Below are 27,384 nucleotides of genomic sequence, written 5' to 3'. Positions count from 1 at the left end.
ATTTTTGTGACTTTCCAAAGCCTTTTATGTCAGTTTTCTGGCATTAAACCTGTGATGAATCAGAGCCTACGATCATGCAATTGTAAGGGGGAGAAACTAACCAGGTTTGCCTCATCCGTAATGGTGGGGAAACATCGGATCTGTCACCTAGGGTACAAGGGGAGAGCTTGGGGTGCCTGTGCTCGAGAGAAGGAGGCGTGGCTAAACAGGAAGCTAATGGGAGTGCAGAAATACAAACCGTTGAGGCGGGAACGGCGCGCAGGAGTCCTGTCAGAAAAGATCAGCTGTGAGGCGACAGGGTGGCGCTGACTGGAGCTGCGGACGAGAGGACGCGCTGACAGGAGCCGACAGACAGGGTCCCACTGACACACCGGAGATACCGCTGTCCATGCTAACATCACGGACATTTACGAGACTGCTGGCGGGGCCGACTACGTTAACAAATCCGTCCTGGCCGGTGACCTTGAGAGGCAAGGTCTGTGTACGGGATACAGGCGCTGAACAGTACAGCGCAGCAGACCGGGCTGGCCATTATAAACGGTGTTGGGGCAGTGTCATAGGCCCCACTAGTGTGAAGGTACTGTTACACTAAACGACTTACCAATGATCACGACCAGCGATGCGATCGTTGGTAAGTCGTTGTGTGGTCGCTGGGGAGCTGTCACACAGACAGCTCTCTCCAGCGACCAACGATCAGGGGAACGACTTCGGCATCGTTGAAACGGTCTGCAACGATGCCGAAGTCCCCCTGCAGCACCCGGGTAACCAGGGAAAACATTGGGTTACTAAGTGCAGGGCCGCGCTTAGTAACCCGATATTTACCCTGGTTACCATTGTAAAAGTAAAACGCTACATACTCACCTTCTGATGTCTGTCACGTCCCCCGCCGGCGGCTTCCCTGTACTGAATGTGTTAGCGCCGGCAGCAGCGGTGACGTCACCGCTGTGCTCTGCTTTACGGCCGGCCGGCGCTGACACATTCAGTGACAGACATCAGAAGGTGAGTATGTAGTGGTTTTTTTAACTTTTACAATGGTAACCAGGGTAAATATCGAGTTACTAAGCGCAGCCCTGCGCTTAGTAACCCGATATTTACCCTGGTTACAAGTGAACACATCGCTGGATCCGTGTCACACACACCGATCCAGCAATGACAGCGGGTGATCAGCGACGAAATAAAGTTCTGGACTTCTAGCTCCGACCAGCGATATCACAGCGGGATCCAGGTTGCTGCTGCATGTCAAACACAACGAGATCGCTATCCAGGGCGCTGCAACGTCACGGATCGTCGTCGTTCTCGCTGCAAAGTCGCTTAGAGTGAAGGTACCTTAAGGGCTCTCACCGCTGAGAGAAGAGATTATTCCCCTTCCTTCCTTCATCCGTTGAGGCCAGTGCCCATGCTGGAGTCACAGACTATCTCCGCCATCGTCAGGATTGGGGGAGGATGCCGCCATCGCCGGGACCATAACATGACAATGCCATAGTCAGGACCACCAGAGAGCACCGACATCGTCAGGACCACCGGAGGACACTGTCAACGTCAGGGAAGTTTTCTCCCATTCTCCCCAGAACTGTGATAAATCCCCTTTGGGCATAATCTAACGGTCCCAGTTGTGGACAGGAGCACATCCGTGACAGGAGCCCAAAGTGTTAAGTGCATAATTTACATTTTTTTTCCTTTTTAGTATATTCTGTGTGAGGACATTTCTTCATACCCTTGTTTATATACATCTCCCTGCGAGGAGTTACTGTTTGTTAAATAAATCCCCTTGTTGAGCCTTGATCTGCCTTTTTGTGCATATTGCATCCCGTAACCTGCTTATACAATTATATGCATTCATTTAAACCAAAATTCAGACTTCACAACCCTGCAGATGGAGGTTTCTAGTCAATATTTTGTGGAATGCGGCTGAATGGAGCCTGCTTGCATCAAGAACTGCAGTAATTTCTAATAAAAGTTCTCATGCCAGCTTTCTAGCATGGAAGACACTTGCTCTCATCGCTCTACAGCCCGGAGATACAAAGTGTTCTTAAGTAATACAAACGCACATTGCCTAATAAACACATGCCAGATTCTCCCTCTCAACAGGAGGCATTGATTTTCCTTTGCCTTTTTCTACAGCAATATTTTAACAGCGCTCCTTGCAACATTTTATTGGCTGTTTAGGCTTTGTATCTGCAGGATCCTACATTTATCACTTGTGCTAAAACAGAGAACATTACATGGAATACATGCGCCTACAGGCAGAAGATGAGAAAGAAAAAAAGCTTCCTTGCAGCTAACATGGATGGCATTTAAAGGGATTGTATCAGAATTTCATGGGATTAACATGAGAATACTTAAAGCATCTTAGTAACCAAGTCTCATTTTTCAAAACGAACATGTCAGTATATAGTCATGGCCAAAAGCGTTAGCACCGCTAAAATTGTTGCAGAAAATTAAGTATTTCACCGAGAAAGTATTGCAATTACACATTTTGTTATACACATGTTTATTTCCTTTGTGTGTATTGGAAAATGGTCTGGTCAAAATTGTTGACACCCTCAACTTAAAGGGAACCTGTCACCGCCCCAGGACCTATTAAGGTAAAAGAGCCACCTTCAGCAGCACTAAAGCTGCATTCTGTGAAGGTGGCTCTTATGCTTAGTATCCCTAGGAATGCTGAAATAATCACTTTTATAAATTTGGCGCCATATCTCTATTGAGTCAGGGAGGTATGATTTCTCCGACTCAAGCGCCTCGCAGTCGTCCGTCATCCCACCGGGCACTGCCTCCTCCTCTGTCTTGTGCTGTCACCCGTGCTCTGCAATTATTTCTCGGGCATGCGCCATGAGCGCTGCCCTGTAACTTACATCAAGTGATGTAAGCAGATCGTGCCTGCGTACACCGGAGGCCCGAGATCCTGCCCGGTTGTGTGTTATGATGTATTCACACTGCGGGGCTGGGATAATGGCGCTGTCTACCCTGATGCATTTCGGCGTCAGCTTTCGTCAGGGGGTGATGAAGGATGATGCCGAAACGCGTCAGGTTGGACGCATCCACGGGACAGACGCATCCACGGGACAGACGCATCCACGGGACACCTGACAACCCCTCCCTTCTCCACTTTCTAGCAGGTACCACTAATTTTGTTCCTTTTGGCAGCATGGTATTATCCCACACCAATTCAGAGGATTACCTTTTTGCTACACACCATGCGTTCTCTATTTGATTCATAGTGACTATATGCACTGGCACTTTATACAGTCCTACTTTTACCATACTTTCTCTGATATATGTAACCTGCCACTATATTTGCGTCTAAAATCATTTAAAATTATTTATATTACCGTAATCGTCCATTTTTTGGTCTCCTGGCAGCACAGCACATAAGCACTTTTACAATTTCCCATTGATGATATTGTAAACCATTTTCAGCTGCTACTACTCCATTCCCTATTCTCAGGTTGTCTTGCGTCCCTTTTCTTCCCTGGTTATTTGTGTCCACCTGCACCTTATTTTAATGTATTTTGTGTGATTAATAAAGTATATTTCTTTCTCGGTTCATGATTAAAATTCACTTGCCAAATGTTTGCCCATTTGGTCATCTTATCCTGATAGTTTTGTAATATTGCACGGTCAGTTTTTAAAATCCTACACAGTTTGCAAAGACTGACACTTTAAAAAGGTACCGTAGTTAAGTGGGACGTCATAGGAAAAACAAAAGGTGCAAAGTGGCAGATAATATGTCGATCCATGTGGAGTAAAAAGGGTTGCTAAAAATTATAGATAAAAAACATATAGAATAGTAGAGCAATTAGTGGAAAATGCATAACCCCAAGAAAAATATAAATGGAATAAACTTTATTGAGTGATAGCTAACTCCGCAACTGAGAGGTTAAAGCATGGTCATGTTAAATAGTTAATAAACATCGAAATGCAGCCTTCCAACAAGAAATAGATACCCATCCTAAGGGAACACACACCCAATGCGCGTTTCGCCAAGGTTTCATCTAGAGCATACTTTATGTAAATGATTATGGCGCAGTGGCGCAGCCAACTTCCTGACTCTGGTCAAGTTATCGACCTTATAGGAGAGTGTTTTGGTCATGCTCTGTAATCTGTGCAGAGGTCATTGTGCAAAGAGAAGGAGGTTGTGAGCTCTGCACATTATCTATGGTCACTAGCGCTACCCTTGAAAATATACAATTGTAATACTTTCAGTTATGAGATGACGCTGAAAATGTATCTCTACACATCAGGAAGTGCCAGTCTATTATGATGCTCAGTTGTCATAGAAAACAATATGATTTAATTATATATTTTTTTTAAAATAAATCTTTATGAAAATTAAAAAGAATTATCCCAACTTTTGAAAAAACCTGATTTACAAAACAGGTCATATTTTTTATTGTAATTATTCATGTATTTATTGGGTGGATTGTCACCGATGACATAGGCGCTAGTGACATCCATCAACATACGGTGGGAAGGCTTGGCACACTGAGCACTAGCCAAGTTACCGGGCTGGGAATACTGATGATAGACAGATCAGCACTTCTTTTGAATTAATATGCACAAGCTGCAGGGCTAATCTGGAAATAGAAGGCAAGAGAGCAGCAAGAAGCAATGTTAACCCTCTCTTCTAACAACTGCACCAATTATCAAAACAAAGCAGCAGTGCAGTTACCTTTTGATAAAATATTATTACAGTAACAGCAAGAGGTTAATGTGATTTTGAATATTCTCCACTATAAAAGTAATACATGCAGCTTATCAAATTCCTCTGACTACACCAGTTTATACAGCAGAGATGGCAGTAAGACACAACGCACTATTTATTAAATAACCCCATTCCCTGCAGTCTTCTAACTGGAATATACCGTAACCACCAGTGCAAGGATACAATACTACAGGAGCTATAGAGGCACAGTTTGGAGAACAGCCACTATTCCAGCAGATGCCTTCAGACTTTCAAAGGGATTAAATAAGTGGGAACTTAACTATGTTACATGTTTTTTGATTGATGGGAAATGAAATCTAATCACCTGGTGATTGCATGAAGGTTGAGCACCGATGCTCTAAAATCATGCTGTTTAATCTACAGAGGAGATGTGGGCGGAGAGCACAAAAATCATAGTAAGTGACTAAAGTTCTAACAGCCCTTTTCATATTCTCATTGCTCTCTCATTGACCATAAAGCTTTTACATCCACCCATCTTTAAACAAAATTGGGCAGCAGACACACAACAGATACTGATAGACTTATGAAAAGTCTGACATACAATCGTCACACCCAATTGTGCATAACTAAATTGTTTGAACATTGTAGCAATTAACAATGAAGTCTTATCTTAAGAAACTGGAAGGAAACCATTTCAGCGCCTTCTCTGTAGCCACATTGGTTAGCACTTTTTTCTTTGCTTAGTAATAGTAAACACTCACTTTGTAAGGCAGGGTTTACACGAGTGTATTTCACAGTCCGTATCTAGACTATAATGCTTGGACTGACCGAGGTTCTTTCAACCCAAACTTACAGTCACACAACGTGTATAGGAGGCTGTAAATCAAGTCGGAAGAGATCAGTCCGAGCATTATAGTCTGCATGCGGACAGTGAAATACGCTTATGTGAACCCAGCCTAATGCAGACTTGAGTTTTTTATGATGTGGAGTTGAAGGTTATGTGCTTGTCAGAAAGCACATAACTCTCTAGAGCAGGTATCTCAAACTTCTCCAACTGTGACCTCACCAGACAAACCAAGTTGATGCCTGGACCTCACTCAACGGCCATGCAACAACTAGACTATTAGTCAACTATTTTCTAACTAGACAACTATTAGTCTTTGGAAGTCTGATTTATTTTATGCCTTAAGTTACATGATTATTTTGATATGCAAATTGCCTCTTCAGAGAGAAAGAGGACTTGAACTCTATAGCGCCACTGTGACGCTAGTCACTTTTCACGGCCAAGCCGTGAGTCAGAGCGGTCAAGGAGTCCAAGGCCTTAAGCCAGGAGGGTACGTCATAAACAGAAGGAAGAGACAAAAGCGTAGTCCGGTAACGTTCCAAGGTCAGAGTACCAGGAGGATAATGGATCAGAGCTGAATTGGTTAAACAGGCAGATGGTCAGAACGAAGTCCAAGGTCAGGCAACAGATCAAGCATACAGAACTCTAGGCACAGTAAGCACAAACCTCACAGGCTGAAAATATGTCTGGCAGAGTTCTGGGAGACACAGCTCAGTTAAGAAGCATGGTCATTAACGGGAATAATGAACACATGGAGACAGCCTCACAGTCTCAGATTGGATAGTTGAGCTGTCAATCAACACATTGACAGCTCAGCACACCCATGTACCAGATTGGATGGCCAAGCTGTCAATCAAAGTACCGACAGCTTCAGCACACCCTTATACCAAATTAGACGGCCGAGCTGTCAATAACTGCATCCTAGACACACTGAGGGTTGGAACAGCGACAGCCACCTGTTGGAAGTAGCGATCCTACAAGTCACAATCAACCCTTTAACGAGTCTTGAAATAGGACTTAGGATAAAAGCCAAATCAGTATCTCAATTTGCAGACACAGTGTTTCTGGCTATTGGCCCTTGTCAGTGCAAAGTATGAGAACTGATTTAGCTAGGCGAGACCCCAGTCCAGAAGGATTATTTTAACAAACCAGAGTTTACTGCAGTCATTAAATATGAACCATGCCATTTTGAATCACCTTTTCAGAAATATGCAGCTTTTGCTGCACATCACCATAAAATAAGAGGCACCTCACAGTTTGAGAAACACTGCACTTAAAAGGGAAAAGACTATTCTGGCATGTTAAATGCAAAAAAAAAAAAAGTTGTAATGTTCAACAACAAACAATAAAAACAACAATGTAGGTCACAAAAGTAATTTGAGTTTGTATTAAAAGTAATGCATACAACCAGCCCACTATAGAAATATTGGATTGAATTTTTCACCACTGTAGACCACCAATGTTGGATCTTACAATCACCTCTATATACAACTTACTCAAGCCCATATACAATATACTAAAATAAAGACCAAACAATAAGAAATAAAAAAATCGTATTTTACAGCATGTCAAAGAAAAAAAAAAAAAAAATCTGAAGACTTCTCCAGAGAAAGACATTCCCTGCTTTCCCCTCACATTGAACATCTGGGATTAACTATAACAGTGGAACTCAGAAAGAGAGCTGACACCTCCAGCTCCTCTGAAGCAGAGATCTCCTGCAGTGTCCAGGTAATTAAACAGGATACACAGCTGAGGAAAAGACAGTAAACTTTGAGATCTTAACGCAGCAGGAGGAGAATTGCAGAAGCTGCCTTTGTTAAAAAAAAAAAGAATCCTGGGTTCATAGGATTTATCTGAGAGTGTCCCATGCCTTGTGTCTCCATCGTCCAGATATGAATTTTGGGGGTTTCTTATAAATCCGATATTTATAGGATATAGATTTTTGGCATCATATCGAAGAGATGAACAAAACGCATTCACCAACATCACCGTGGGGCCACAAGAACCCCTCCAACTTAATAACGGCTGAAAGATTATGCAAACCAGGACATAGTTGATCCTTATGTACCCGTAAAATCATGATGAGAAATATGACGTCAATATCTCCTGCCTAGAACCTTAAGGGGAAATATATCCTGTAAGCTGTGGATCTCAAACATTTCTAACAGACTCAACACATCCTACAATCCGACCACCCTTGAGCTCATCAAGGGGAAGTATGTGTGCATAACTTTGAGCTAATAAAAAGCAGTATTTGGGACTGGGTTATTTATCAGTCCTTGGAAGACATAGTTCGCTGTGGGCTCTGTCCATTTTCCCAATCGGAGTGCTTCCCTCAGCTAAGCTCTGAGCCATTTCCGTTACCAGGTTTAGTAGTTTTCATTCATTATTCATTTTTACTTCATGTAATTGTATATATTGTAGTATTGTTTTACTTTCATTTTGTATCACCCTGTATATTTTTTTTTTATAAACACTGCCTGTCTTTCTTGATTAAATATGTAAAAGTTAATAGCGCGTTCCTCTTCTTCAGTTAACCGCACTTCTGAAGCCAACACTACCTCTAATAGGTTTCCATTCAGCCTGCATGAACGATTGGTGGTGACAGTTGTTATTGTGGAGCTGGCAGTGACAATACAGGGGGTGTATGTATATATTCCAAGCCTTGGAATCGGAGCTGTATATACCATACGCTCAGTTCCCCAATAACTAGCCTAGTAGTGAAAGCAGCCGCGGTCTCGTCCATCACTCGTCAGCCAATTGCGCCTATTGTCCAGATGATTACAGGCAGCGAAGTTGTGACCCTTGACATTTTGGTGGCAGCAGTGTGATCTGCGTGGTCCCTCTGCTGTCATCGGTGACAAAGTGGTAACAGTGGTGGGATCTGTGCGAACAACCTGGCTGTGTATCTGTGACATGGCAGTTTACATTAAAAGATTTATTTCAACATTGCTCCCAAGTCCTTGCATAAAAGAGGTAAGAAAGGGAGATGTTACGTACGCAGGAAGTGCAAGTGGTTTTGCGGACCCACTGTGCTACGAGGCCAGGCTTCCCCAAGAGTGGCATAGCTAAGCAGAACCAGGTGTTCACTGGAGCTGACCCCAGGGGGTAGGACTTGGGCTTTGTTCGGACTAATAGGTTCTGGATTCGCTGCAGAACAGTTACGGACTCTGGCTCCGTTTAGACTACTAGGTTCAGGATCCACTACAGAATGGCTACTGACACGGAGACACAGACAGGGCAGATAGTCTGGTAGTAGCAGTCCGGATACATGGGGTACTTGGATAGGCATATGTTCAGACACACAGGTCTCGGTTACTAATTCAGGGACTGGCCGCACACGGACCAGGTGATGGGGTTCAGTACTGGCCACACAAGGACCAGGGACTTTAGGTTCAGGAATGGCCACACAAGGACCAGAAACGACAGGTTCAAGACTGGCTACACAAGGACTAGGGACTACTGGTTCAGGACCGGCCGCACAAGGGCAAATGGACCTCAAAACTTCACTAGTAGACTACCACACTACCTAATGATTCACGGTGTTGCTTGGCACTTCCCTATTAGGGAGGTTGCCTTTTAAACAAGATGTCTCAATGCTTTTGGCTGAGACATCTTGCCGATGCCCTCTAATATTAAGTGCCTTCCAGCCATTGGTCGGAGGCATTTTACAATGTGCATGTGCTGCCCCTTCAAGAGCAGGGGAGCGCATGCTGACCCATTAAAAGCAGGGGATAGCATGCTAGGCGCACCGCTGGGAAAGAAAGGGAGCATGCTGGGGACCACGCTTCATGGCTGTGGTGGTGAGTATACCGATATCCCTGCATGGAGTGGGAAGGAGGACCATGCAGGGGTGCCAGCAAAAACGTTACAGAAAAAAAAAACTATTTACCTGATGCACAAATGAAGATTAAGGGCATGTGCACACGTTCAGGTTTTTTCGCGATAAAAACGTGTTAAAAATGCATACATTATGCATCCTATCATTTAGAATGCATTCTGCAATTTTTGTGCACATGATGCGTTATTTTCCGCGAAAAAACGCATTGCGGTAAAAAAACCAGCATGTTTATTAATTTTGCGGATTTTTCGCGTTTTTCCCGTTATTCCATGCATTGGGAAAAAACGCAAAAAAAAACGCACAAAAAAACGCGCAAAAAAACGTCAAAAACGCATGAAAAACGTGAAAAAAACGCATGCAGATTTCTGGCAGAAATGTCCGGTTTTTGTCAGGAAATTTCTGCAAGAAATCCTGAGGTGTGCACATACCCTGAACTTACTAACACACTTTCATTCTTCATTCCAAAGACCTTATTCAACAATTTTTTTTAATTAACCCCTTTCTGACCTCAGACGGGATAGTACATCCGAGGTCAGATCCCCTGCTTTGATGTGGGCTCCGGCGGTGAGCCCACATCAAAACCGCAACATGTCAGCTGTTTTGAACAGCTGACATGTGCGCGCAATAGCGGCGAGTGGAATCGCGATCCACCCGCCGCTATTATCTAGTTAAATGCCGCTGTCAGCGGACAGCGGCATTTAACTACCGCTTCCGCCCATCCGGCCGGAAATGAGAGCATTGCTGACATCCATCACATGATCGGGGGTCAGCGATGCATCAGAATGGTAACCATAGAGGTCCTTGAGACCTCTATGGTTACTAATGCTGGCTTGCTGTGAGCGCCACCCTGTGGTCGGCGCTCATAGCAAGCCTGTAATTAAGCTACATAGGAGTGAACTGATGATCGCTGCTATGTAGCAGAGCCGATCAGGCTACCCCAGCTTCTAGCCTCCCATGGAGGCTATTGAAGCATGGTAAAAGTGAAAAAAAAAAAAAGTTTAAAAAAATATGAATTAAATAAAAAAAAATATAAAAGTTTAAATCACCCTCCTTTCGCCCCATTCAAAATAAAACAATAAAAATCAAATCAAATATACACATATTTGGTATTGCCGCGTTCAGAATCGCCTGATCAATTAAAAAAAGGATTAACCTGATCGCTAAACGGCGTAGCGAGAAAAAAATTCAAAACACCAAAATTACGTTTTTTGGTCGCTGCGACATTGCATTAAAATGCAATAACGGGTGATCAAAAGAACGTATCTGCACCAAAATGGTATCACTAAAAACATCAGCTTGGCACGCAAAAAATAAGCCCTCACTTGACCCCAGATCACGAAAAATGGAGACACTACCGGTATCGGAAAATGGTGCAATTTTATTTTTTTTTAGCAACGTTTGGAATTTCTTTTCACCACTTAGATAAAAAATAACCTAGTCATGTTAGGTGTCTATGAACTCGTACTTACCTGGAGAATCATGATGGCAGGTCAGTTTTAGCATTTACTGAACCTAGCAAAAAAGCCAAACAAAAAACACGCATGGGATTGCACTTTTTTTGCAATTTCACCGCACTTGAAATTTTTTTCCCATTTTCTAGTACACGTCATGGTAAAACCAATGATGTCGTTCAAAAGTACAACTTGTCCTGCCCGAAATAAGCCCTCACATGGCCATATTGACGGAAAAATAAAAAAGTTATGGCTCTGGGAAGGAGGGGAGTTAAAAACAAACACGGAAAAACTGAAAATCCTAAGGTCATGAAGGGGTTAAAGAAGCAGTCCCATCAAAGTTTTTATCCTCTTAATATATTAGAATCATCATATTATATAGCACTGTGCACTTACAATTGCTCATTCGATCTTCCTATGCAGAAAATTCTTCTCTTTTCTCTACTCTGTGTAGAAACAGGAAATCTCTTGTCCCTGCTTTTATCATTCCCCTCTTCAAATATTGACCCTGCTGCTACCTCCTCTCCCTGGCAGATCTTTTGCACTCATACAGGGAAAACTAACTAAACTAACTAGTTGTTTCTTCATAGAGCTTAGAAGAATTCCGCTAGTTCGTTTTTAATTATGTGATGTCTTAGACCTAATGGAAAATAAAAGTATTAGCTCGGTAGAAGGGAAAATTAGCAATTGTTAGTACACATCGCTGTAGAATATGATTACAATGTATTAGGACAACAATTTTGGTGGGATTCCTTTTTTAACAATAAATAGACACATTTTACTAGCTCAAAAGATGAAAAAGCTTTGAGTGGTAAAATGACAAGTCACAGGATTTCTTTTTCCAATCCAAAAATACTTAGGATATGAAAGGTGATTTGATTCCATTTTCATTTGCCATAGACATTCATTTCATAGGGAAGCTGTCAAGAAAAACTGATCAAAGCAAATATCACCGATTACCTACTGACAAATGGGAAATAGTAACCATTTTGCATAGTAGAAAGGTCAGCAGTGTCTACGCACAGGAGGAAACTGGCCTTTTATAGACTGCTCACTATTACTCCTAATTCATTCATGTCAACACATCATCAATACCACCCACAGACTTGGAATAAGTAACAAGTCTTTGCAAGAACCTCAATGGACCAAACCTTACTCCCTAACAGAGATCAGCTGCTATACAGATATACTCAATCTTGCATATTTAACCCCTTAATGACCATAGATATTATTGTTTTTGCATTTTCTTTTTTTGCTCCCCTTCTTCCCAGAGAAATAACTTTTATTTTTGGTTAAAATGGTCATATGAGGGCTTGTTTTTTGAAGGACGAGTTGTACTTTTGAAACAAACCATTGGTTTTAACATATCGGGTATTGGAAAACGGGAAAAAATTCCAATTGCTGTAAAATTGAAAAAAAAAGTGCAATCCTACACAGTTGTTTTTTTTTACCATGTTCACTAAATGCTAAAACTGACCTGCCATTATGATTCTCCAGGTCATTATGAGTTCATAGACACCAAACATCTTTAGGTTCTTCTTTATTTCAGTCGTAAAAAAACAATCCAAACTGCTGGAGACCTCTGATGTCATGCCAACCCATCGGTGACCCGCAATCACGTCACGAGGTTACCGGCGGGAAGGATTTCCGGCGCGCTTGCCGAAAGCGCTACTTAAATGCTGCTGTCAGAGATCGTGAATCCACCAGCGGCTGTTGCGGGCACATGTCAGCTATTTATATCAGCTGTCATGTGCCCGGAAAGGTGCAGGCTCAGCGCCGAAGTCCGCACCAAACAGGGGGGAGTCTGACATCGGCGTACTATTATAACCGATGTGGGAAAGAGGTTAATTACACATTTTCCACTCATTAGATTTCAGTTTCCTATCCTTAGGCCTCTATCACACTTCTGTCTTTCATCTCCCGTCATAATGCATCAAAAATGGATCCTGCAATTTTGCCTGCAGGATGCGTTTTTTTCTCACAGACTTGTATTAGTGACAGATTGTGACGGATGGCCACACGTTTCATCTGTCGTGCACTGGATCTGTTGTAAAATTGGTGTCCGTCGGGTGGAGAAAATGCACAGAGGAACGTTTTTTCTACACGTTGGAAAATCGCTCAGCGATGGATCCTGCGCTGCCTGTCGTTGGCTATAATGGAAGCCTATGGGCGCAGGATCCGTCGCTGACTGTGAATCCAGTGACAAATGTCGTCTTTTCAAACTGAGCATGCGTGGAAGAATTTCCCATCAGGGAAATTCTCTCACTCGCTCTCTCTCTCTTTTTATTATTGATGCTGCCTATGCAGCATCAATAGTAAAAAGATATAATGTTAAAAAAATAAATAAATAATAATAAAAAAAAAAAACCACAATATTCTCACCTTCCGGCATCCTGCGCAGCGTTACCGATGCTCCCGGCAGCTGCCGTTCACAGTAATGCCTTGTGAAATGACCCAATGACGTCGCGGTCTCATCAGAGGTGCAGATTGTAAAAACGGAAGTGTGAAAGAGGGCTAAGCAAACAATATCAGATTGGCGGGTGTCCAACACTAGGTGCCCCCACCCAACAGGCAATTCCTGCATGCGTTGCGGCTGTCGAACAGCCTTGAGACATGCAGCCGCGGGGACTCGAACATATTTTTTGAGCACGCTGAAGAGACTCTGTTAGCACACGAGCACGCTCGGAAAACACCTTGTCTAAGCACGTTCGCTCATCAGCTGACCAGCACGGCTGCATACACTGTTAAGCTGCTGATCGCCTATTAAAGAGAATTTGCTGAAAGAGAAGGCATAAATATTTTAGTAGTGGGCAACACCTTTAATTACAAAGCTATAACACAACCTCAGGTCAGCAGATAAAATAATCAAGATTTCATGGAAAAGCAACATTAGGTTTTTAGCTATCGTCAGCTCATGACTTTACATGTATACCAGTGATTTCAAATGCACCCAGAGTTACATAAGCAATGATACTGAACTGCATTTTAGGATTAAATGAACCCTAATTGAATAAGATTCTAGGCATGTTTTAATGCTGGTATATTTGCTATTGGTATAAAGATATAATACTATATTCTAACTACAGTCTAGTATACTTGTGTAGAGTAGGAGCCACCAGCACAAAAGACTGGTCTCCCTGATCCTACAGATGCATTCTCTTCTCCGAGGACATAGCAGGCTGCAGGAACTGAGAAGACTAAAAATGAAGGAGACATTACAGGGACGGGTGGAAAAATGGATGGGTCAGTGTAGGGCAGAATGGTCTAACATATCACCTACATGGAGTGTGGAGTAAAGGATACAATGTAGTATTCTGTGAGCAATTTGATCTCACAGCAGAAGTGAGAGGAGCATTTGCAGCATGTGCATCTGAAAGAATGTCCTCTGGTCTCTAAAATCAAATCATATGCAAAAAGAAATGATGGTCCAGATACTTAAGCCTTAAGTATAAAACAGCACTAGTAGCTTCCATATCCAACTAAATTGGGTGCCTTGGCGTGCTCGGGCACCCTTTATTCACAAGCTCCAGGAAGAACTCTATATACATAATAAAAAAACTAGGAAACAGAAGAACACTGGAGGAGCAATCAGACGTGCCAAGACACAAACTGAGATGAAAATGGACAGTGCGCACATGGAGAGGTACCTGACATGGAAGAGCAGAAGAGAAAATGATGTAATCAGAGCCTACCAAATAGGTGAGGAGAACCCAAATAACCCACATTCAGAGGCAAATGTAACCACGTATGAAATCCAATATAAAGTAGATGTGACATTGTAGAAAAGATTATGAATACGAAGCTAAAAAGATCCTCTAAGCCTGAAAGGGACTAAAATCTAAAATTCCTCACGTGTTTAACACATTTGGATTAGGGATATTTTTTACACAAAGTTGGAAATGCATAAAGTCAAGATAACAATTTGCCATAAACAATTATACTTAGCTTACAGAGGATTGCCGTCACCAGTTGCGACAGAGAAGAGCCAGAAGAAGACTGCAGCATCTGATTTCTCCTATTACTGCATTGATTAGAAACACATCACCTTTATATTAAGGTGTAAGATTCTTTTAGCAGTGCGGGCGTTAATCTGCTCAGTTGAGAGCTCCTGGAAGCTTTAGTGCATGAAGGTTCTCAGCTGTGCACTGTTAGCCACTCCCTTATAGTATATAATCTGGGCCCTGGCAAGCACTCATTGTCAGAGTAAGCTTATTGATACATGGCTGGAGGTTGTTGGTGATTGCTATTGGAGAAGACATTTCATGGAGTTATCTGTGATTGTTGCTAGGTTTTGAGTGTGTGATAATTCCCTTTCTCCAGCTACTTAGTTTAATCCCATCCTCCACTCCCCGGAGGTTACCTCTGTGGTTTGTGCGAGTAGATTTGTACGATTGGTATTTTCATTTATCCCTGTTCGTATTACCTTGTTAGTCTGTGTTAGTCTGATTAGTGTATAACGGTTACCTACTACTCCCCTCTTCCAAGGGCGGGAGAAGGGTACAGACTGAGGGCGGATTCAGGAAGTAAGGCAAGGTACGTGGTCCAGGCATCTTCACCAACAGAAGTAATCTGGGAAACGGAGCCAGCTAGGGCACCCCTTGCATTAGGGACAGGGAATGAGCCCCTGGTCCTGGGTCACCCTACAACAGAGTCATGACAATTGCCTAAATTAAAGAAATTGTATCCATTTCTCTGGTGAGAGTAGTTATGTGCAAGCGTGCAGCCCCTGAATATAATAAGAATAGTCTAATTCACTCAGCAAACAAATAACTTGAATATAAAGAAAACTGTTCACATAATGGGGCAGATTTATCAGTGCTGTTTACCTCTTAGACCAGGGGTTGACAACCTGTGATTTGGAAGCCACATATATCTCATGCATGTTGCCAGCTTGTTGCATTAAGGCCAGGTCTACAAAACAGCTATGAAAAAGCATGCTTGCAGTTGGGGGGATGAATATGGTAAACTTGAGATGGGTTGCTGTTGCCAGTTGGAAGAATGCTTGAAAATGGATGAAACAGTGGAGTGGGAGAGCTTGAAGCAAAAAAGCATAATGAAGATAAAGTGGAATTCCATGGACTCAAGTATACTGCCCATAAGGGAGTTGGGCACAAGGTCTCGGTGTGCTGTCTGTGGGGAAGCTTCGGTCATTATACCAATAATGGGCGATTTTGGGTGCCACTACATTATGAGTGGCATGGGAGAGATGTGGTTTGTGACCTTCTCTTAGTGCTGAATGTGGTTCTCAAGGCAAGAAAGGTTGGAGACCAATGTCTTAGGGTACCGTCTCACAGTGGCACTTTGGTCGCTACGACGGCACCATTCGTGACGTTCCAGCGATATCCATACGATATCGCTGTGTCTGACATGCAGCAGCGATCAGGGACCCCGCTGAGAATCGTACGTCGTAGCAGATCGTGTGGAACTTTATTTTGTCGCTGGATCTCCCGCTGTCATCGCTGGATCGGTGTGTGTGACACCGATCCAGCGATGTGTTCGCTTGTAACCAGAGTAAACATCGGGTTACTAAGCGCAGGGCCGCGCTTAGTAACCCGATGTTTACCCTGGTTACCATCGTAAATGTAAAAAAAAAAAAAAAAAAACAGTACATACTCACATTCCGGTGTCCGTCAGGTCCCTAGCCGTCTGCTTCCCGCACTGACTGACTGCCGGCCGGAAAGTAAAAGCAGAGCACAGAGGTGACGTCACCGCTGCGCTCTGCTTTTACTTTACGGCCGGCACTCACAGTCAGTGCGGGAAGCAGACGGCGAGGGACGTGACACCGGAATGTGAGTATGTACTGTTTGCTTTTTTTTACATTTACGATGGTAACCAGGGTAAACATCGGGTTACTAAGCGCGGCCCTGCGCTTAGTAACCCGATGTTTACCCTGGTTACCCGGGGACTTCGGCATTGTTGGTCGCTGGAGAGCTGTCTGTGTGACAGCTCTCCAGCGACCACACAACGACTTACCAACGATCACGGCCAGGTCGTATCGCTGGTCGTGATCGTTGGTAAATCGTTTAGTGTAACGCTACCCTAAGACTAGTCTAAATCTCCAATACATATTAGACTAGGTTAAGAAGTTAAAGGTTCAGAATATCCAATTTTGCTCTGATGATCCTTTTGTTCCTTCAAGATAAATCGCTGCTAAAAAAGTCTGGCAGTGACCCTCTCAAATAACATAATAGTTTATGGCTAATTCAGCACTCCTATGTGATGGGAGACATGGAAGAGACAATCAAACAGCCATCTGAGGTGTATGGGGGCTTTAGTTTATACCACCTATATTGCTGGCTTCCTTTATTCCAAAAATGAATGCCTGTAGTTTTGTGCTGCACGTTAGACCGCACCTTGCACATAATGCATTTTTCTACATTATTGTTTAAAGCTAACAAATGTTGCCGGATTCTCACTGCACAGACCAGTATATAATATGCTATATAATTATAGCATAATTGCAGCTCAGAAGACAGATACCATTGTTAAAGGTCATTTTCAAATTTTCTATTATAAAACCGCTTTAAAGTAGCATTCCCATCTTAGAAACTGATGGCAGTTCACTATGATAAGCCATTAATTTATCATCAGAGGATCGTTCCCTGATCTTAAAGGGGTTATCCAGAACTATTTCATTTATTTACTCCTGCAGTAAGAACCAACAGGCATGTAGTTGCTAACTTACCTGTCTTATGCCCAGTACCAATCTCTACGGGCACAGAGGGTTCACAGAGCACTCCTGCCAGTGAATCAGCGGCTTCCACTGATATCACTTCTACAGAGAGGTGGCTCCTCTTCCGCTACTGACAGAGCGTTACTGGTGACGTCATGCTGACCTAACTGCAGGGAGCCGGTTATCAATAAGCATGACATCAGCAGCTACACCCTGTCGATACATCAGCCCAGAAAAAGAGGCACTGCTCTACTGACATGGATCAACTAAATTGCCGGCATGAGCTGTCGGGACAACCCCGACAATCCCTTCAAAGATTAAGGTGAAGTCGTAAGTACCTAGAAGTACTAATATGCAAGGAAGAAAGACCAAAACAGCAGCTTCATTCACAGCCTCAGTGGAGGTCCGAGAGTCCTAACAATCAGAAGTCACTTTATGAGACAGACATTCCCTTTAATTAAAGCGATTTTTTACATTTAGGACTCTCCTTTATTAAATAGAGCAGAGAATAACTATGTATAACTTACTTTAGAATACAGTGGGGGGGAAATAAGTATTTGATCCCTTGCTGATTTTGTAAGTTCGCCCACTGACAAAGACATGAACAGTCTACAGTATAATTTTAAGGGTAGGTAAATTTTAACATTGGGAGATAGAGTATCAAAAATAAAATCCAGAACATTACATTGTATAAATTATATAAATGTATTTGCATTTTGCAGGGAGAAATAAGTATTTGATCCCCTACCAACCATTAAGAGTTCTGGCTCCTACAGACCAGTTAGACGCTCCTAATCAACTCGTCACCTGATTAAAGACAGCTGTCTTACATAATCACCTTTATAAAAGACTCCTGTCCACAGACTAAAGGTACCTTCACACTGAACAACTTTCCAACGAGAACGACAACGATCCGTGACGTTGCAGCGTCCTGGATAGCGATATCGATGTGTTTGACACGCAGCAGCGATCTGGATCCCGCTGTGATATCGTTGGTCGGAGCTAGAAGGCCAGCACCTTATTTCGTCATTAGGTCGGTGTGTATCGTTGTGTTTGACAGCAAAAGCAACGATGCTTGCAATGTTTTACAATGGTAACCAGGGTAAATATCGGGTTACTAAGCGCAGGGCCGCGCTTAGTAAACCGATATTTACCCTGGTTACCATTGTAAAAGTAAAAAAAAAACACTACATACTCACCTTCTGATGTCTGTCACGTCCCCCGCCGGCGGCTTCCCTGCACTGAATGTGTTAGCGCCGGCCGGCCGTAAAGCAGAGCACAGCGGTGACGTCACAGCTGTTACTGCCGGCGCCGCTGACACATTCAGTGCAGGGAAGCCGCCGGCGGGGACGTGACAGACATCAGAAGGTGAGTATGTAGTGGTTTTTTTACTTTTACAATGGTAACCAGGGTAAATATCGGGTTACTAAGCGCGGCCCTGCACTTAGTAACCCGATGTTTACCCTGGTTACCCGGGTGCTGCAGGGGGACTTCGGCATCGTTGAAGACAGTTTCAACGATGCCGAAGTCGTTCCCCTGATCGTTGGTCGCTGGAGAGAGTTGTCTGTGTGACAGCTCCCCAGCGACCTAAACAGCGACGCTGCAGCGATCGGCTCGTCTATATTGCTGCAGCGTCGCTGAGTGTGACGGTACCCTAAGGCCGGGTTCACATTATTGTATCTGTGAGCAGTGCGCGTCTTTTCACGGTGTGTGGCGGTGTCCGGCGAACGCAACATGTTGCATTTTTTGAGCCGTCAAATATTGCACAATCATGCGCATGCGGATAATTGTTGATGAGTGCATCAAAAAAACGCATTACTGGCTATGGAAATGCATTGGTACACAAGGACATGCGCAAAAAAAAAGGCATTTAAACGCATGCACAAGCAGCAGGGTTTGGGGTTTTTTGCATCATGCGTAAGACGATGTGGAGGCGTAAGCATGCGCTTTGGCATGCGTTTGCGCATGCAGATGATAGGCTGCAAACAGAAAAGCTAATGTGAACCTATCCTAAATCAATCAGACTCTGACCTCTACAACATGGGCAAGACCAAATAGCTTTATAAGGATATCATGGACAAGATCATAGATCTGCACAAAGTTGGAATTGCCTACAAAACCATATGTGAGATGTTGGGTGAGAAGGAGACAACTGTTGGTGCAACAGTAAGAAAATGGAAGAAATACAAAATGACTGTCAATCGACATTGATCTGGGGCACCATGCAAAATCTCACCTAGTGGGGTATCCTAGATTATGAGGAAGGTGAGAGATCAGCCTAAAACCATACAGGGGAAATTTGTTTATGATCTCAAGGCAGCTGAGACCACAGTCACCATGAAAACCATTGGTAACACATTATGCCGTAAAGGTTTAAAATCCAGCAGTGCTCACAAGGTCCCCCTGCTCAAGACGGCACATGTGCAGGCCCATCTAAAGTTTGCTAATGAACACCTGGATGATTCTGTGAGTGATTGAGAGAAGGTGCTGTGGTCAGGTGAGACAAAAATTGAGGTATTTGGCATTAACTCAACTCGCCGTGTTTTGAGGAAGAGAAATGCTGAATATGACCGAAAGAACACCGTACCCACTGTCAAGCATGGAGGTGGAAACATTATGTTTTGGGGGTGTTTCTCTGCTAAGGACACAGGACTACTTAACGCATCAATGGGAAAATGGATCGAGCTATGTACTGTAAAATCCTGAGTGACAAACTCCTTCCCTCTGCCAGGATATTAAAAATGGGCTGTGGCTGGGTCTGCTAGCAAGACAATGACACAAAACATATAGCCAAGGCAACAAAGGAGTGGAGCACAAAGAAGCACCTTAAGGTCATGGAGTGGCCTAGCCAGTCTCCAGATCTTAAACTCCTAGAAAAGAGTTGAATCTCCAAGTTGCCAAGCCACAGCCTCAAAATCTTAATGATTTAGAGACGATGTGCAAAGAGAAGTGGACCAAAATTCCTCCCGACATGTGAGCAAACCTCATCATCAACTATAAAAAAAGTCTGACTCCTGTACTTGCCAACAAAGGTTTTGCCACCAAAAGACTTGTTTGCCAGAGGGCTCAAATACTTATTTCTCACTGTAAAACGCAAATATATATATAATTTATACAATGTGATTTTCTGGATTTTATTTTTGATATTCTATTTCTCAGTGTTTAAATTAACCTACCCTTAAAATTATAGACTGTTCATGTATTTGTCGGTGGGCAAACTTACAAAATTAGCAAGGGATCAAATACTTATTTCTCCCACTGTATATATGGTTACACAAAAACAATGACTTATAGGTAAAAAACAAATGAGTAGTAGTTTCAATAAGGATTGAGGAGGCTTTTTGGGGAAAAAAATAATAATTTAATTGAAAAAACTATATAGAAGAGCGTTGTACGGCCCACTCAACTGACTGATAATTCTACTGGCATTGACACAAAATGAGCAAATCTAGTCACAGGATTCTGGTCCACCGTCCATGATGTTGGTCCGTGGCCACCAGGTTATTAGGATTGGCGTGGTGTCACAAATGTGTCATGGGGCAATGATGAGGTCTTTACAAAACAGAAGAGGCACTGGAGATTTCAATAGGTAAGAGGTGGTTTGCAGGGCTCCCGTCCGGCAGTCTTGGACTACCGATATGGTTGTTGGACCAGTGTACTGCAAATCAATTTGCTCATCTCTAGTTTTTACTTTATATGAATGGGCAAAATTGATGCACAAAACTTTCCCCTAGTGAACAATCGATGATCACAGCCCAGAACTGGCCACGCTAAATCGCAGCAGATTCATTTTAGCGCTAGAAGGAATAACTCCTTTAAAGCTCAAAAATTATGCAAAAAAAGAAAAAAAAAAAGTGTTTCAATTGTGGACTTTGTTAGATGGTTTTGAGTTAAAATGTAAATGCCATTACATTCATTTCCTGAAATGCTAAAAAGGGAAGAACATTATTATTATTATTATTATTATTCATTTTTATAGCGCCAATTTATTCCATGGCGCTGTACATGTAAAATACGGGGCAAATATAGACAAATACATTAGACATTATTCTGTAAATATAGCGCTGATTTAATGAAACCATAACCTCAAAGCGTTTTAACCTAGGCTATAATTTCCAAAGTATGATCAATTGTATGGGTTTCTAAGCCGTGTTACTACACTGTCAGCCTGTTACTGGATTCCCAAATCTAACTATGCAATTAGCAGTGAGGGCAGCTGCATATCAGAGTCCCATCACACAGCAGGTTGATGGGAATGAAAAACAGTCTGGGAAATAGCCATCACACAGGAATCACTAAATGATTAGTAAATTAGATATGATGGCAAGCTGTGCCAGCGTGAGATGTATTGCACAAAGTGATTTTTGGGCTTAGGAATAGAAAAAAGAAAACTACAATTGACAATTAAAGCACAGCCTAAAAGTAGCGGCATTTCTCAATACCTTACAAAAATGCTTAAACCACAATTGTGTTTAAATTCCACTTACACCACAATTGTGTTTAAATTCCACTTACATGAAACAGGAAACCAATAATTTACAATTCTGCAAGAGAAATTTAATCTCAAAGAAAATGTAAGCAATCTAAATAATGCACTTTCCTACAGTTTGTATTCTGAATGGTGCAATTGTGTAATGATGGTGGACCCCGAGTCTGTCAGCCCACAATGACCGTTCCCACCAAGTACAGGCGCTGTGTGCCCCCTTGGCATGGCCAAACATTTAGACACATCTTCCCACCTGATTCTTTTTCTTTCATCATCACCCTTATCTGGCGCTATGAAGCCAGAGCTGTCAATCAAACAAGGGGGAGGGTACATGGAAACTAAGTAGGTGGGAAGGTATGCTAATGTTTGGCCCTGCCACGGGTGCAATGAGCTCCTGTATAGGGTTTGAACAGTAATTCTGGGCTGACTGACTCCCTTTAAGGAGGCCTTCGATAATATAATAAGGATAAGGCAGTAGAGAATAGACATTCTGAAAAATATGGTCAAACAGTGCACTCAGATGCGATGAGATCTGCCAGTTGGCAGCTAAAATCCCCCATACACATCAGATAAAACTCGATACAACCTGCCAGTTTTGCAAGGCTTATATGAGCAGGTAATGTGCAAGGGGGCCTCCTGACAGCCCCTCAACACATGCAGGGGGACATGAGGATCAGGAGGTTGGAATACAATAGCCCAATACTTTTGTTCAGGAGGAAGATAAAAGCCACTGCCAGATTTTTCTGGCAACGACTTTAACAGGAAATGCAGGAACGCTCGGTTGAGCAGCACACCCTTGTGTATGGGGAAGATTGGAAAGAATGCAGACAGCAGACTGATACCTTGGCAGACAGCTATGTAATGTACATGACTAGCCTAACACTAGTGCTTGCTTTCATATTTTAAGGGCACAGAAGAGATTTTGCTGCCGATTAAGTTTTTGCTTCAATTTTCGCAACTGTGACAAAATGTTGCCTTTTTACTATAATCATGAAAATGTCAGCATAAAATACTACATGTAATCTTACCCTAAAACTATTGTCAGGATTTTAAGAGTGGTAATCTCATCCTAAAAGTTTTGATGAATCAGGGCCTTAGTTTCTTTCCCAACCGGCATGAACAGTAAATGCAGAGCTTCAAAGTGGAACAGCACCCCAGCCAAATGACTAATTCACTAATGGAAGAATCCTCTGCCTCATCATACTAAAGAAAGCAAGCGCACAACATAAAAAAAGAGAGCAATGCACATCCAAATACTATAAAAAATACAATCGGTATTAAACACAATTATGCAGACCAAAAAACCCCACAAACATCCACATACGGTAAGTAAAAGCATCTAAACACAAACATGAATACATAGGAGTCTGTGTCCCAGAAAACCGTCCTAGATGTTATAAGGCCATATCCCCAACAGTATGTCGACTTCACAAATTCAGGGATAATTCCTTGCCTTATGCTTTCTATTTTTTATTGCAAAGAAACTGTGTCAGGACAATCGGTCTTACCCCAGATATGTCTGCCACCCTATGTATGGGAACTTCTTTTTTGCTGTGCAGTCCCTTGGCATTCTTGATGGCTCTGTTATGGTAAAAATACAAAGAAAGATCAGCATCTTGGTAAAGTTACACTAGAGTTTCTGACATTAAAAATATACTAGAAGAAAGGTAAAGCACATGTATGCATTCCCTACTGGACCATATGTCTATGAGCAGTGATGCCAAGAGGTTGTATCAGAATCCCCCAATATATTGGAAATGTTGCACGGTTGGGCCAAGGGTACACCGGTATATTGTCACAGGATGATTGCTTTCCTCGACTGAAAGTTGCCGGCTCACAAGAGAAATAAAGTTAATTTTCTCTTGGGTGCTACACTTTCAGTATAGTAGTCGGGCACCTTCAGTTTAACCCTATATTTTCAGGTTGATACCAGACAAGACAGATTTACTTTAAAGTAAAAAAAAAAAAAAATAGTATGGCCCAAATTAATACAGTGTAATGCCTTTAGGGGACATAAACGCTGAGTAAAATAAAAGCACAATGGGCAAAAGATTTAGATAAATCCCATCCACTTTGCTGGAACTGTAAGTGCGTTTTTGAGGCACCAAAAAACATGCAACGTCAAAAGCTCATCGTCATTATTGGAATGAAAAAATGTGGCACTATCTAAGCATTGTGATTACCGTAAATGTAAATATATAAGGTGAGGGATAAATGGCAGTGCTCACCTGGTGAGGTTGTGCTCACTGAGGCACACTAGGTATAAGTAGCTGAATGTGCAGTGAACTGCAGCCACCCTGCCGAACTGTGGGGAGTTCCTCTAATGGAGACCCAACAGCAGACGAAAATGGAAAAAAAAAACAGGAAATTGGCACGTCCACTGCGATGACAAAGGGGCAAAGTGGTATTCCTCCAGGGAATCAGATGGGTTTATTTAAACATAGTTAAAAACACACAATGCTTTTCGGCTGAGAATCGCAGTGGATGTGCCTATTTCCTGGATTTTTTCTGTGTTTTGTAAAATAAGCATGCTCTGCCAATACGAGAATATTCCATTTGTCTTTTCGATTTTATAAATTAAAGTTAAATTATTGTGCAAAAAGGATCTGCTGTTTATCAGTTTTTAGAATGGCAAAAAAAAGTTTATCAAGCAGAATTTTTTTTTCCCCAAAACTTTCACGCAACGCAACTCAGACATCCTCTATAGTAATCAATGGGGCCCCACACATTGGGGTGCTTTTATACATATAGGCACACATTTACACCCACAGGTTATCATGTGGGTGGGCGGGTGTTGTCATATAACTGACATCTTGCTGAAAATAACATGAAATATCGCTAAAAGGCAACTTTTCTTAAGAACAAAAGCTGAAAAAATTGTAGGTGTAGCCACGGCCTTAAATATTACCTTAGGCCTCCAAAAAAGTCTTTAATTTTCTCTCCACGTTATTTATCCAAAAAGGGTCAGGCTTCTAATGGACATGAAGGTCCATTATCCATTACAATCATTCGCTCCCCAAGACTAAGTGCATATCGTTTCTATCTGGTTGTTATATGATGAGTCTATCGGCAAATATGCAAATCCTACTAAATGTTGGCATGCCATGCAATTCTCAGTCTGCCATGGCATCTGGAATTAGGAGTGGGGAGAAGACAGTATACTAAGCACGCTGAGGCAGCAGAGAGCTCCATGGTCTTAAATCGCCACTTGTGGCCATGTCCCCCTGCTGCAGAGAACAGTTTTCTTGTAAGGAACAATTTTACACATCCAAAATAATAATGCCTTCTTTCCTTTAAATCCTAGGACTGCTTAATGACATGGAGGGGATTTAAATGCAAAGTATGAAGCTTGTGCTGTGGAGTTAATAGGAAAAAATCTCTCAGGTGCAAAGAGCATAGCTCTCCAAAGGAAATACGACTGGTCAATTAGTCAGGGGAAACAAATTAGAGGGCACCGCCGAGCTGACATTAACACCCATTTGCCATTCAATGAAAAGCAATAAGCAAACATATAATACAGCAAGTGAAGGAGAACGTGCGCCATGGACAGGGACATTCAGGTCAAAGAACGAAGAGTTAAGTGTGGACAGAGCAGCAGTTTACTTAGGTCCTTGCAGGTTGCAGGTAGCAAACCACAGCACAATGCTATAAAAATAGCCTGTTCCTCAAGTCCTCCACCACCTGTGGTCTCCTAATCTATTGTACACAGCCCTTTCCATCACGGATGAAACAATCCCACTGTCTGGAGCCCCCCACCCTCTGTGCTCTGTCAGCTTTAATGGCCAATGAGGCAGGGGGAAGAGCAGCGGGCACACTGAGCCTCTATTCATGCCCAGCTCATGTGTGACTCAATGAGCCAATAGGTAAAAGGGTTAGGTCCTCCCTGCAGACGCCGTACAATGCACTTCACAAGCTCATCTTAGAAAAGACAAGTGTCAATAAAAACAGGCGTTTGGAAAGGTTCCTTCTCCCAGACAAGCAGGCAGGACTCTCTGCTTTCAGGCTGGATTCACAGTGTTCTGCTGGGGAAAAAGCCCTTCTTATGCCACTTTTCATGGTGGTTTTGCTTGCTTGCACCCAGCATTGGCATTTAAAAGGAATTCACAGCCCATAAAAATTTTTAATATGATGCACAGCATGAATCAGAGAGCAGCTCCTGCATTACAAGCATCTGTGTCTCACTCCACAATACTATGGTGTTTCATACAAAAACGAGCAGTCCATGATGCGTGTTCCCGGCCCGCGGCTACATGTGCATATGAGGAGACCTGTCTGTGTGTGTGGGCACAAAGCATAGATGGTTGGAAATGAGGGAGCGGTGCTCCGATTCATGCTGCCCATTTCTGGGGTGTATGAATGAGCCAGCAGGTTCTCTTTAAAGGGAATCTGAAAGCAGTATGGTGTAGGGGCAGAGACCCTGATTACAGCAATGTGTCACTTTCTGGGCTGCTTGCTGCAGTTTTAATAAAAACAGTGTTTTCTCTGCTGTAGATCTAGCAGTTATCTCAATGTAGAGCTCTGTTTAACCCCGCCCACGCCACTGATTGGCAGATTTCTGCCTATGCACAGTGTACACAGAAAGCTATCAACCATTGGTTGGGGAGTGGTTATACATAGTTCATGAATATGGAAGACAACATGGCACCAGGTTTCCTAGTCGACCAGTGATCATTTCCTGCTTATAAAAAAGAAATGTTATAACTACAGAAAGCAGCGCAGTCATATATGAGAAGTCATATATGAGAAGAGAAGAAAAAAAACTTGTTCCAGCTCCATTTTCGTAAAATTCAGGCTCAATGCTTTCTTATGGCGATTTAAAAGCAGTGGAAATAAGCTCTCCAAAAGCACAACGGGAAATAAGTTTTTTCTTCTCTTCTAAGAAATCTGTCAGGCCATGTGCACACGTTCAGTATTTTTTGTGTTTTTTTTCGCGTTTTTTCGCTATAAAAACGTGATAAAAACGCGAAAAAAACGCCGACATATGCCTCCCATTATTTTCAGTGTATTCCGCATTTTTTGTGCACATGCTGCATTTTTTTCCGCGAAAAAATCGCATAGCGGAAAAAAAAGCAACATGTTCATTAAATTTGCGGAATTGTGGGGATTCCGCAAACCTAGGAGTGCATTGATCTGCTTACTTCCCGCACGGGGCTGTGCACACCATGCGGGAAGTAAGCAGATCATGTGCGGTTGGTACCCAGGGTGGAGGAGAGGAGACTCTCCTCCACGCACTGGGCACCATATAAGTGGTCAAAAAAAAAGAATTAAAATAAAAAATAGTCATATACTCACCCTCTGATGGCCCCGGAGTGTTCCCGCCTCTCAGCGGTGCATGCTCTCTCTTCCGTTCCTATAGATGGTGTGGTTCAGGACCTGTGATGACGTCGCTGTCTTGTGATTGGTCGCGTGACCGCTCACGTGACCGT

At 42.7% G+C, this 27,384-nt stretch overlaps 1 protein-coding gene and 1 long non-coding RNA gene across 3 annotated transcripts in view; one reads left to right on the top strand and one right to left on the bottom strand.

Annotated features, from left to right (window-relative positions):
• The window catches only part of SND1 (staphylococcal nuclease and tudor domain containing 1), a 1,031,482-nt gene that overhangs the window by 475,133 nt on the left and 528,965 nt on the right, over nucleotides 1-27,384 (bottom strand). For both annotated transcript variants that reach the window (XM_077264371.1, XM_077264369.1), the window contains exon 14: nucleotides 23,467-23,539. In XM_077264371.1, coding sequence (XP_077120486.1) covers nucleotides 23,467-23,539 — 73 coding nt within the window. The remainder of the gene's footprint in view (nucleotides 1-23,466; nucleotides 23,540-27,384) is intronic.
• The window catches only part of LOC143775803 (uncharacterized), a 287,434-nt gene that overhangs the window by 13,792 nt on the left and 246,258 nt on the right, over nucleotides 1-27,384 (top strand). The window lies entirely within an intron of this gene.

This window comes from Ranitomeya variabilis, chromosome 5 (genome assembly GCF_051348905.1).
Source record: "Ranitomeya variabilis isolate aRanVar5 chromosome 5, aRanVar5.hap1, whole genome shotgun sequence".
NCBI classification, from domain to species: domain Eukaryota; kingdom Metazoa; phylum Chordata; class Amphibia; order Anura; family Dendrobatidae; genus Ranitomeya; species Ranitomeya variabilis.
Note: the sequence above shows the minus strand (reverse complement) of the source record. Positions and strands in the feature narration are given on the sequence as shown.